At 44.1% G+C, this 12445-nt stretch overlaps 1 protein-coding gene across 3 annotated transcripts in view; it reads right to left on the bottom strand.

The window, feature by feature from the left end:
• Window positions 1–162: 162 nt before the first annotated feature.
• Window positions 163–12445, bottom strand: part of tanc2a (tetratricopeptide repeat, ankyrin repeat and coiled-coil containing 2a) — a 59756-nt gene continuing 47473 nt past the window's right edge. For all 3 annotated transcript variants that reach the window (XM_085270170.1, XM_085270169.1, XM_085270168.1), the window contains 16 exons: window positions 12195–12329; window positions 10913–11109; window positions 10709–10817; window positions 10433–10555; window positions 10216–10353; window positions 9998–10096; window positions 9398–9589; window positions 9200–9293; window positions 8115–8248; window positions 7899–8022; window positions 7219–7394; window positions 6935–7067; window positions 6600–6691; window positions 6356–6490; window positions 6138–6238; window positions 163–5168 (listed from right to left, as the gene is read on the bottom strand). In XM_085270170.1, coding sequence (XP_085126296.1) covers window positions 3305–5168; window positions 6138–6238; window positions 6356–6490; window positions 6600–6691; window positions 6935–7067; window positions 7219–7394; window positions 7899–8022; window positions 8115–8248; window positions 9200–9293; window positions 9398–9589; window positions 9998–10096; window positions 10216–10353; window positions 10433–10555; window positions 10709–10817; window positions 10913–11109; window positions 12195–12329 — 3846 coding nt within the window. In that variant the 3' untranslated portion in view covers window positions 163–3304. The remainder of the gene's footprint in view (window positions 5169–6137; window positions 6239–6355; window positions 6491–6599; window positions 6692–6934; window positions 7068–7218; window positions 7395–7898; window positions 8023–8114; window positions 8249–9199; window positions 9294–9397; window positions 9590–9997; window positions 10097–10215; window positions 10354–10432; window positions 10556–10708; window positions 10818–10912; window positions 11110–12194; window positions 12330–12445) is intronic.

Here is a 12445-nt window from a genome sequence, read left to right on the forward strand (position 1 = left end):
TATTTAGATTGCTTCTGCTGCCCCCAAGTGGCCAAAAAACAATCAGTTATTGTAAGAGCACTGCATATAAGATCAACACAACAAGAAGGTAATGTTCTTGTTCTAATGTAAGATTATACCCAAAAAAGCTTTTCCTTGTTGGGTCACACAATGAGAGACAGACTTACAGTTCAGTCTTTTATTCAGCTTTATTCCTCTTTCTAACTCAGTGATTCCACATGAGCCAAAAACACATTCATGTTGCTTGAAATGTTTGATAATGAAGCTCTTCTCGTCACCATCCTTGGTTTTAAATGTAAGCTCATCTTACACACTGTGAAAGAGCCCAAAGTACACACTGACTTGGCTCTGTTCTGACGGGATATTTCACAGTCAGGCACCAATGCAGACAGAAGGTAAACATCCTACATGTGATGCACAACACACAGTTTTGCTAACAGATTTTCCACGTTTTCACTTTGAACATCAAATTGCTAATATCATCTCACAGCTGCAGTCCCCTGAGCAGTACGAGATGATGGCAGTGGTCAGAGACTGTACTGTGTGTGCTGTGTCAGACATCACTTGTTTCATCAGCAACAGCAACTGAAAGTGAGAAGTTTGGGGGAAAAAAGCACTACAAATGTACAAAAACTGGCATTCATGTTTATAAAAGACAGTTTTAAAGAAGCCTGATCTTAATATATCATTAAAGTGAAACTTGTCCCTCTTTTAAATATTCAGCTAGCCACCTCCCCTTGTCGTTAACAAGGTTAAGATGGAAAAGTTAAATCATTCCTTGCTGACATAGACAAAAGCATTTTGAGCAGTAAACCGTGTCTTTTGCCATAAATATGTTGTCTGTTTTATCTGTTTTAGCAAGCTAGGCAAACTACTGGTTTGAAAGGAAAACCTTGTAAAGACATAAATAAGCATGTGCTTGATGGATTCATAAACGATAGTGTGCTAAAAATTGGTAACATTCAAAATCCCAAGTAGATGGTGATCACTTTGGGAAACGCAAAAAAGAAACAGCGTAATTTCTGTATTGCAGCAGATGTTTGTTAGCCCTAGCATCTAAGGTACGATAAGAAAAACGCATTTTCCATTCAAAGTAACGGCTTTTAAAACCCAGTAACGTGGCACAATGAGGAAAACTTTTTTTATGTCACAGTTACTGTTACTGACGCCTAGTCTTTGATATCACATAAGCAGAAACACTGTCGACAACTATAAATGTTTGTTATATAATAAGACTTTTGATTAATGACTTAAAATCATTTGTTGCAGACAAACATTTTAATTATCATCTTTGATTACGACAGTTTTTTTCCTATTTAACATCCAAATTTAGGTCTATGTTCTGACCTAAACTTCCTTTTTTTAATTATACTTTGCAAATTCTAACAAAAACTTTCACCACTTTTAAAAAAACTTTTCTTGTCTCTTTTTATTTCTGCCCTTGTTGCCTCAAGAGAATTTGCCTTTTCCCAGAACAGCACTATAAATAAGAACATTATTAAATAAAGGTTATATTGATTCACTGCACCAGCTCATGGTACAAACCGATTTCACATGAAAAGTCCTGCCTGGCTCTAGTACAACTTAAGATGGTGTTACTCCAACACAGTACAATGTACATGTTTTGGAGAAGTTGTTTCTTCACATTTTGTTTGAAGATTTTAAACTTTTTCTGAGCGCAGGCGTTTATAACAAGCACAGAAACACACCAAAGTTGGAGGAACCATCTGAAGAGTAAGTAAACACACGGCTACGTATGCTAATGTTTGTGAGGCTACGATTCTGATCTGACTGTGAAATACACAGTGGATGATAAGATGAAAAGAGTGAACTGAACTTTAGTTTTTGAAAAACAAACAAACCTCAACACAGTAAATGAATGTAGTTGAATAGTGGTACATTTTTGGGCCTCATTGGTAAGGCTCTGTGGCTGCTGTTGGTGGTAAGATAGTTAGCTTGGCATGGTCATAAATTAAGCTGGTTTCGCGCAGATAAATAGATTGTTTCATTGGAATTTTACACAGTTATCTTTGGAAAGGCAAGAAAAACATACAACACCATCCAAAGAGTTCAAATGCACATTGTTGAGGACAAATATCCAGAAATTACATGTCAAGCCTAGTTAATGGTCAGAGTGAGAGTGACTGACAATACTGACAACCGAGGCACATACAAGCAAAATGTTTCCAACATAATACAGTATGAAGAGCCCTGGTGTATCACTTGGAATCATATGGTTTGCATAATTAGACCATTAGGACTACAGAATATAAAAGGCCTTCAGAGAGCACAGAAAAAGGATGAATGGATGACCCTTCCAAAAAATCCAATTTTTACAAATGCGCTATATCGTTCTAATTGAACCCAGAAAGAGACCAATGTTAACCCAACATCTTTAGAGTTTCTGCTTCATGTAAACTAAAACTCTAAAGTTTCAGTTTACGTGTTCTCACAGACGATCCCCCCAAATAAACACGATGGCAAATCCCAAAGGAATACCGTTTTAAGAAAAACCAAAAAGAAACTTTACAGTTTAATACAGACATAACTTAAAAAGATAAATACAATTTTTTCTCCTTTTTTTAACTCAGTGTTTATTCAATGACAGTATTTTCGAGTTTCTCAAACTATGGCTTGGGTCTGGGTCACTAACAAGCGTTTGACTGGTACAATGACGCGAGCCTGGATTCGTCCATTTCTTTCAAGTCAGTGTTATTTAAGCGCTTCAATCTTGAAATGAGATCTTTATTAAAGGCGTCGGCAGCAGGCAAAGGTAATTGCGGTGCTTTTTCTCTCCTGTCTGGACGTCACCATTTAGACTTGAACTGCAGTTTTAAAATGTAATTCAAGCCAGAATTGTGCAAGAAGAAGAATACAGTCTTATTCCATAATTATCTTCTTCGTTCTTGTGCTTTGTGAGGTGAACACCTGTTAATGTTTCACTTCCAAATGGCAGAACCAGTTCATTATTGGTGAATATGTTCCATGCCGTTCTTATAGGTTAGGCATCTTCACCATGAAGGAGTCAGTATGCCTAAGATGAAGTGGCACTCTTTCCAAAAACAACATAGAGCAATCACTTAACCTAGCAAGTGAGGTGGAGTTCTCTGAAGCATACTAACAAATACAACCAAATGAAAACAAAAGCTTTTACCCAGTCTGAACTTGGTGTGTCTTGCTCTTATAAACATTCCAAGTACTAAATGTAGGAACTTGACATTACTTTGTTTCAAGAACAGTCTTCCAGTATATCGGTACAGTGACTTCATTTATACCACTTTTCATTAATGTTCTTGTATTGTCTTTACACATTGGACTCTACAAAGGGTCTTTTTGGTTTAACCGGAGACGTAGGACCCGTACGTCTCTCAGTCGGTCTGTCCGAGCAGCTGTGGATCATGGGCAGCGTCCGAGCCACCTTCACATCCATGTAGGAGAGATTCTGACAGGCAACCTGCACTGAGCCCTCACCCTGATGAACATTTCCTGGCGTCACGTCATAGAAGTCCAGCTGGTTATCATAAGAGGCGTGACCATTGTGGGCATTGTTGTTGCTGCGGTTGTGGTAGGCAAAGGATGAGAGCTGGGGTGGAGGGGGGTTTTTGCTGGGCGAAGTGACAACTGTGTCCACTGAAGACACGGCCCAGGAGCGAGACGGACTGAGACAGGACGCTGAGCTGGACGGAGCCTGTTGCTGATATTGCTGGTGCACCCTTGCCGTCTTGTCGATTACTCCCATAAAAGGAGTGTTCCTAGATGAACGTCCCACCTCTCCAGGGTAAGTCCCGCCTCCTGACATGCATATTTCTGACTGGGGAGAGGCGATCAGGAAGTTATCATCATGGTAACCACTAATGCTTCTAGCAGAGGCCAGATCTGAAGGTAGATCCATGTGCTGAACAGAGGCCGATGTCCTAAAGCCTGGCCCAAGATTAGCTGGCTGTCCAGTAGCAAGACTACCACTGCTGGGGGAGAAACGGACGCTGACACTCTGGGAATGGATGAGAGGCCTAGGGGAATGACCAGAGGAGGAGGTTGGGTGAGCACTCAGTGGACGTCGAAGACCACCCTGGTGTTGATACTGATAATCGTGCGATGACTGAAGCCTATCTGAAGACCCCATTGCTGCCTCTGTAACTTCCAAAGGGTAGTAGGCTGCTTTGGATTGGTTACGGCTGAACTGACGGGACTGGCCAAAACGGTTTACCCCCGCCCACTCGGCTCCTGCTGCTTTCCCATAGCCAGATGTGCCTCTGGCCTGGCTAACCAGGTCAACTTCTTCTTCTTCATCCTGTACATAAGAAGCTCCAGAGCTCAGACCAGGCTGAGCCAATGGGCTAGGCCTGACATCCATAGGATTTGAGCAAAAGCCTTCCCCAAGCTCTGCTAGTTCTTTGGGCAGATGGGCGAACTGGGAATAGGCAGAACTTCCCAAAACCATGCTGGAGTGGGTAGAAGAACTGGGCTGATTGGTTCGGACCACCTGTGCTTTGGCTGGTTGGAGCCAGTGGCCTTGGACGGGGTTCTGCTTCTGGAACCTCTGACCAGCCAGATGGGGGTGACGCTGGACTCCCTGGTTCTGATCTAAGTCAGACTGTGGATAGTTTTGTACACCTCCACTTTCGGACAATGTAGGCATACTTTCAGACACTATGCCACCTCGCTGCTGATGCTGGATTAGGGAGGAAGTAGGGCTGAAATCGTGATAAGATGTGGAAGGAGGGGGAGGTGCAGAGTGACTAGGTGAAGAAAGGGAGGCTGCGTGGGTGGGACTGGGGAGGTGATGATACAGATGAGTGGGGGAAAGGGAGGAGGGCGATGGTACCCCAGAGTGGCAGCGGGTGTCAAGACTTTGAACCGCAGGTTGAAGGTGACAGGGAGAGGAGTCTCTTTCCCTGAAACTGCTCTCTGCTTTCTCCTCTTCCTCCTCTTCCTCTGTAAGCCCCTCTCTATCCTGTACCTGCAAACAACCTGAATCTCTAGACCTGGCCTCGCTGATGGACATGTTCTGCTGATAGACGTGATTAGATGATGGAGGATGAATGTCCTTTTGCTGTGCAGCCTGCCGACACTCTTCTTTGACCCGTGACAGCAGGCGCTGAATCTCCCGGTTGGATGGGCACAAACGGCTGGCTTCAATCAGGTCCTCCAAAGCAGCGTGGAATTGTCTGGGTTGTGATAGTGACAAGGAGTGAAAACAGGACAAACTTCAGAAGATGACAGAGAATGTGTATATCAGAATGTTTCCGGAATTATAGGTTTCATATTGTCAGTGTTTAGAAGGTCTGTTCCAATCTTTCGATGTCTGGTTACCTGAAATTTGCTGCAATCACATTCACAAAGAAAAAACAGGCTTAAAAATGTGTCCCTCCATCTGAAATCTATGCCTTCAGTCACTGTGACTGTAAGGCAATGCTAGGTCAAAGCTTTAGGTCTTTACTCTCTGGTGAACGGTGCCAGTCAGTGACCCCACGGTAACCACTCGTCACTAGTGGAAAGTGTGTCTGGTTGGCAAGCGGTTGCAGGAAGTTGCATGTGCTCACAGAGTGGAATACTTTTACTTTGAAGGGAAATGGTCTCCGTTTCTGGTTTGTGCTGTACTTTTTCATGCTTCACCACTACATGGTGGTTAGTTAGTGACTGAGTGCAGACAAGCTGGCATCTTCTATGCAAACTATGAGTGACCGCAGTAATCTTCTAGCAATGAAAGCAATCACAAGATGGTTTTTGGTCCAGCACCCTTTTTGCTTTCCTAGTGATTGGAGGTTAACAGGGGATTGCCAGCTGGTCTCTGGGCCTGTGTAACTGAGGCCTTAGCAAACTGTGTAGAGCCTTAGCATGGAGGTAACTGGAAACTGACAACACCCCGCCAAGTTAAAACACATGAGACCCTTACCTGACAGCACATATGTCTTCTACTTCTTACAGTTCAGGTCACTCTATCTCTCAGGTTTTCTTTACATGGTAGTGAGCCTAAAACTACTCAACTCTTTCTCGCTGCAATCTCGTGTCTAAGTTTCAAATAGTTTAAAAATGTCAAACAATAAAATCATCACACTACTGAAGATCCAAAGAACCCAAACTCTCAGAAGATGACGATCAGTTAGTTTTATTCAATTTCTCACGACACTGTTTACCTGCGGCTGCGTTTGGCACGGGCTCTGGCATAAAAGGCTTCATAAGATTTGGCTTTTAGCTCCAGGGCCTTGGTAGCAAACTCCTCAGCGAGGCTGAAGTCCTGTAAGGAAGATTAACGATATATCAATACTGAAATAAAGTTTTCGAGATGAGATTTGTTTCAAAATAATAAGCAAAATATTCTCAACATGTGTGTGTGTGTAAGAAGAAGCCTCACGTTCATCTTGCGGCGGCAGCGTGAGAGGTTGAGCAGCACGCACACCCTGAGCTGTTTGAACGTCTTCAGCTCGTCTCCTGGAAACTTCTGGAGAGCTGACTGATAGGAGTGAGCGGCTTCCCTCACTTTACCTTGCTGGAAAGAAAAAAAGAAGAAACTCTTTCAGAAAGAACTTTGGAATATCGAATCAAATCGATATCGAGTCAATCAAATCAAATCTCATCAAGATGGAAATGTGCGCTACCTTGTACAATTTATCTCCTTCTTGGATCAATTTACTGAGCAGAACCATTAAGATATCTGGCTTAGAGGTCGCCATGGCCCAGGTTGCAGGTCCTACACACACACACACACACACACACACACACACACACGCACACACACACATGCAAGTTTAGTTTAGGGATATATGAAGGATGATTTAGAGTTCATGAAGGTTCATTCTGCAGGATGATGTATTGCTAATGGAAATGAACTATATGGGAGTCCGGCCATGCAGCAGTGAAGATGCTTACTGCATAACTACAACATCCATGGTTTAATTCTTGCTGTTAAACTGAACATGCTTCATGCTTCTACCTATTTTGGCTCCCTTTTTCAGTAGAGCGATGACTGCAGAAGTGTTTCTGCAGCCGACTGCTCGATCCAGAGGGCGCATCCCGCTGCAGTCCACATGCTCCACTGACGCACCGTGATCCACAAGGTACTGCACCTGGACACGGATCAAAGCGACATTTTTCACCACTTTTATAAATTCTCCTCCGGCTACATTACATTGCCCTCTGCAGCGGCTGCAGAACAGGTAGGACAGGTAACTGTTCTAAATTAACTAACACAATCATGGTTACTCTGGCTGTACACACCACATCTGGGTCTCCGCAGAATGCAGCCAGATCCAGAGGCGTGCGTCCATTGCGGTCTGCATGAGTTGTGGCTGCTCCTCTCTCCACAAGCTCTCTGACCAATGAGAGCTGGCCTTTTAGACACGCCCAGCTCAGTGCCGTTAGCCCTTCTCTGTCGGTCTGTTCGAGGGAGGCTCCTGGAAACAGACAGATTCATTAGGGTGGGAGCTATTGTCAGGGTCAGAGTGATTAGAATGGGGGCTCTAAGGACGACCTTATAAATAATGGCTACAAACATGGCCTCACTAGTCTCAGCACACATGCCATTTCTGTTAAAACCGTCAATTCCTACAGTGGAGTGTTTGATCACGAAGACAACAGATTCATTTCATATTTCTTCTACTTTTTTGTCAGTGTTAGGAAAGAGGAAAACACGTTTTTACAGCAGTGTACACGCTGAGAATACTGTACAGTATCACAGCTGTCCTCTAAGATTAGCGTTTGTAGTTAAAGTATTATTGATTAGGACCAATCTCGTTTTCAAGGGTTTTTTAACATCGGAATCTCCTGATAAAAGAAAAAGTAAAAAATACTTTCTGACTGCACTGAAGTTGGACATAAACAATGTGACTGCTGGTTTAATTGCATTGCTGCAGCAACTCTTGCTGTTTTTCTGGCTGCAGAGTGCAGTGTGTGATTACCATGATCCAGCAGCAGCTGGGCAGTGCTCATGTGTCCCTCTGAGGCTGCAGTCATCAGAGATGTTCGCCCCTGCTGGTCCACCATGTTCACCTCCACCCCCTGATTCAGAAACAACTCCACCACCTGACCGAAGGATGCAGGAGGAGGAAGACTGCAGTTATCTGCTGCAGGTATCGTGTGATCATGTGCCTGTTTGCTTTCTGGTTCCACCATACCTGCCAGTGACCCCGTCTCACGGCGCTGAAAAGTGGAGTGACACCCTGCTTGTTTCCTTGCTCCACAGCTGCCCCCTGATCCAACAACAGCCTGCAGACAGACAGACAGCCACATCCTGCTGCTGCTGTCAGAGCTGACGCAAACACACAGAGTGAGACAAGGGAAACCAGACGATTACAAACTTCAGCTCTGTAACTGAACACATGGCATTATAAAGCTGTGGTAGGTGTTAGAGAACAAACATTAAATATAGAAGCCAGAGTTTACTTTGAAATGACGCGACGGATATTAAATGAATCCACGTCTGAGCTTTGGTAAGAAAAGTTTGCAATGAGACAGAATCACCCAGGTCTGATCCTGGCTCTGCTGGAGGTTTTTCCTTCCCACTGTCACCAAGCGCTTTCTCACCGAGGGGACGTCTGATGTTGGGATTTTCACTGTACTACTTTAGGGTCTTTATCTTACAACATAAAGGACCTCGAGATGACTACATAAATAAAACTTCTGTATTTCTTAGGAGAACCTTTTGTTTTCAGTGTAGTTTTCTATTGTGTATTTGCTCGTTTCCATTTCGTTTTTATTGCTTCAGTATAGTTGTTATTGTATCAGCTTGTTTTTCACATTTACTGTATGTTTTTATTTTTATTTATTTATTTTTTGTCTCATTTTAATTATATTTTTCAAAGACTTATTTTATTGTGTTGGTTTTTTGCTCTTATATAATATAAATATAATAATCTTGGCCAGAGGAACCAAACATGTAGAAGAGTCTAAATACTTATTTTTTCTGTTTTTACTGAAGTGAACATTTTCGTCCACTAGATGCTACTAATGTAAAGTATAGTGATCAGTCATGTTGTCTCCTGTTTGCCTCTCATTAATTATGAGGTTGTGGTGGGAAAATGATCCTGCTACATCATCCGTTATTGTAAATGACCTTTTAAGCAAACCAAAGCATGTTTATGAAAACATTGTTTCCCACCATGTTCCACGTGAATTTATCACACTGATGGCGTCTGGTTGACAGAAAAACAAAGCCTGCCGTGACAAAGTAGTTACACAATAGTAGTTACATGGTCATTACCTGTCTCTCCCCATAGACTGTCATATGTGTTGATCTCAGGTCTCTCCTCCCCTTCTTCATCTTCCTCTGGAAGGTCCAATAGGTATGACACCATCTACACACACACACACACACCCGACTATGTGATTGTATATTCTGTACCACACAGTGTTATACATTAAAGGTGTGTATGTGTGTGTGTGTGTGTGTTTGTATCACCTCTGTGTGTCCCATGCTGGCTGCAGCAATCAAAGCCTGCTGCACTGCTTGGCTCCTGCTTGCCCCCTTCTGTCCACAGCAGGTAGTACAACTCCACTCCGCCCTCTTTAGGAGAAAGCGCAGCACCTCGAGGTGGCCTCGCTGGGCTGCGTGAACCAGCACGCACCGACCGGAGCCGTCCACGTGACCCACCTGCACCCAAGGGGAGACAGACACTCAAAAACAGGGTTGGGACTCTTTCTAGGTTAAATTGCAGTGATGCCACTGACTATCAGAAAAGGTTATGAGACCAAGAATCAAAAGAAAAAGAGCAACTGAACTGCAACAATCTCAATTTTCCTTATTTAACATATTTCACTGTATGTATAAGGTTGGCCCCTTGCATACCACGGTGATATTTTTTTGTGCACAATTACCTTGGAACAACGCGAGGGACAGAAAACTATTACTTTTTTCAGCAAATGGTGGATCTACAAGCTACTGAATTATGGGATGTACTGCACAGAAGCCTGTGAAAATCCTGCTGTTGTCATTCTTTACATTAGCTGCAAACATCTGTCTGACACCAAACTGCACATGTGGAGTAGAACTGGTAGCTACCTTGGCTCTGTGCTGACTCAGCATTGTGACAATATCCAGGTGACCAGCTGCAGCAGCGAATCCCAGTGCAGTCAAACCGTCATGTGACCAAGCATCCAGCTAAAAATTGAAGGTGGAATTGTGGTTGGAGTAAATCTGCTCTTGTTAACACCCAATGACGCGTCTCTATGAACTCACATGATGTTTAAAAAGCTCCACGGCCTTTTCTTTTTCCTTACCTGTGCTCCATGATCAAGCAGCAGTGCTACAGCATCAGTGTGGCCCAGGTGAGCGTGGACACACAGCAGGGGGGCGTTGTTCAGGACATCGCTACAGTAATCCACATCAGCCCCAGCCATAATCAGCAATCTGCTCACCTGCAAAAGGAAAAGAGGAAAGTTACAGCAGAACTGTGGTGGGAAATACACTCGTGTGTGTGTGAGTATGCATTGTTACCTTGATATTGGGGGTGTAGAGGTTGCGCAGTGACGCAAGAACAGGGCTCAGGCTCTGGGTGCTGTATGACAGCCACAGCCCTTGCAGAACTGAGGAGGAAACCCCTAGCTTCCTACTCAGGCCCTGGATGAGGAGAACAAATGCGACAGAAACCAACAGTTAGACATAAAACAGTGGCATCTCATTGGTTTGTGATCTGTAAAAAAAATCTACTGGTGTGGTTTCCAGCCCCATGTATCTGCGTATGCGTGTCTAACTTTGTGTGTGAGAGCTCGCCTTGTAGATGTGCGCCTTCAGGATGTGATGCCCGAGCTCCAGTGTCTGCTGTCGGGTCAGCTTTCCTGCCTGTCTGCAGAGCCAGAAGGACAGGAGAGTGTGGCCACTCCTGGAAACAGAGACACACAGCTCAGTGAGAAACATCTGTCCCTGTTTTCTTCTCTCTCCATTTGTCACTCATGCCCTCTGGCCCTCTGACTATACCTGGGATCGCAGAGGAACCGGTCATCCTGGCCCTCCTCCCTCCACATGAGCCACTCCCTGAAGGAGGTGTGGTTTAGCATCCGACTGCCGTCGCTGCGCCGCAAAAGGAACGAGGAGAGCTGCTCCAGGCGCTGTGAGAACTCCGCCCACTCCAGCGAACCTCCGGCCAGGGTGCCCGCATTTACCACCTCAAACAGCTGTGCATTGACAGTATTGTATCCACTGTTAGCAACTATTAGCATGCTAGCACTAACTGAAGCACAGCTGAGTCTGAAAGGCACATCAGGAAGTTTGATGATATTTGTTCATAAAAAAATATCCTGATAAGGTCACTGATTTCAAAGGACGGTTCTTACAAGGTGACACAATTATACACACAATCGATGCATTTCAAGTCATTACTTTGAGGGCTTAAATCTATTTGCAATATCAAATATGGCTCTGTGAGTAATATCATGGTCTAATTATAACGGTGTGGTGTGAATGAGACACGGCGGGTCCAGGGATCATAGGTTTGAGCCATTTTATTCAATATTCACACCACAACACACCAACCCCTGAGTCCCCGTGTTTATAACTAGGCGGGCGTGATGAAGGATGCCGTGCAGGTGCGTCCGCCCTCCCTGCACAACACCGCAGACCACGCCCCACCACAAACGGTGATAAAGATGACAGAGGAACATTGTACAGTTCCCTGAAGGAGGGACCAACAATCAATTTTGAGCCAGCGGGGGAAGAATATGTTGTCAGTATTGCTAATGCTCACTAGAGTTATTCGGTGTGTATATTTGTTAAACAGTCATCTTCACTGAAGAAAAAAGTATCTCGTGTATGTGTGCTCACAAAATTCAGTAGTGTTACAAACGTTACTTCCAGTAAACTCATCATGTTCCGAGTCCACAGTATACTACATAAAGTTTACCAACGTGAAAATGCTGGTGTGCTATGCTACAATCACACTGGGGACCACAGCCCACAAATTACTAAATTACTACAAACTTGTTGCCTTTGAAATGGTTGTTTTGAGACGGTGACCAGGCCTGTCAGCTCAGTCAGCTGCCATCCTCAAAACAACTTTGCTGTGTCAAGATGGCAGAATAACAGCAATAAGACAGAATCAGTCTACAACTGATTGGCGTCAAGTCAGCAATTATATGCAATGTTTTTGTGATGCTAAAACGAATAACTATGATAAATGTACTACCTGCAGTCAATTACTGATTTTTCCTAGTTGCAAAGAAGCTGCTGTCCTGTTTTTACTCTACTGCGACTGAGCCTTTACCTGCTGGTCAGTCAGCGGGTGCAGCGATGCCACAGTAACGTTGAGTATAGGTAGAACTCTCTGGAAGGACGACTGGGTGGGAAAGCGCATGTTGAGCTGCAGCAGGTAAACCTCTGCTAGACTCACAGGAACCACCTGCACACACACACGCACGCACGCACGCACGCACGCACGCACACACACACCCATTAAAAGCCTTTTCGGTATATCAGATGAGCTACAAAGAGTGCACACATTTGTGCTTTATGGTT

This window comes from Mchenga conophoros, linkage group LG4, assembly GCF_057382185.1.
Source record: "Mchenga conophoros isolate Kocher_MC1m ecotype Shallow Benthic linkage group LG4, M_conophoros_male_GT1.1, whole genome shotgun sequence".
NCBI classification, from domain to species: domain Eukaryota; kingdom Metazoa; phylum Chordata; class Actinopteri; order Cichliformes; family Cichlidae; genus Mchenga; species Mchenga conophoros.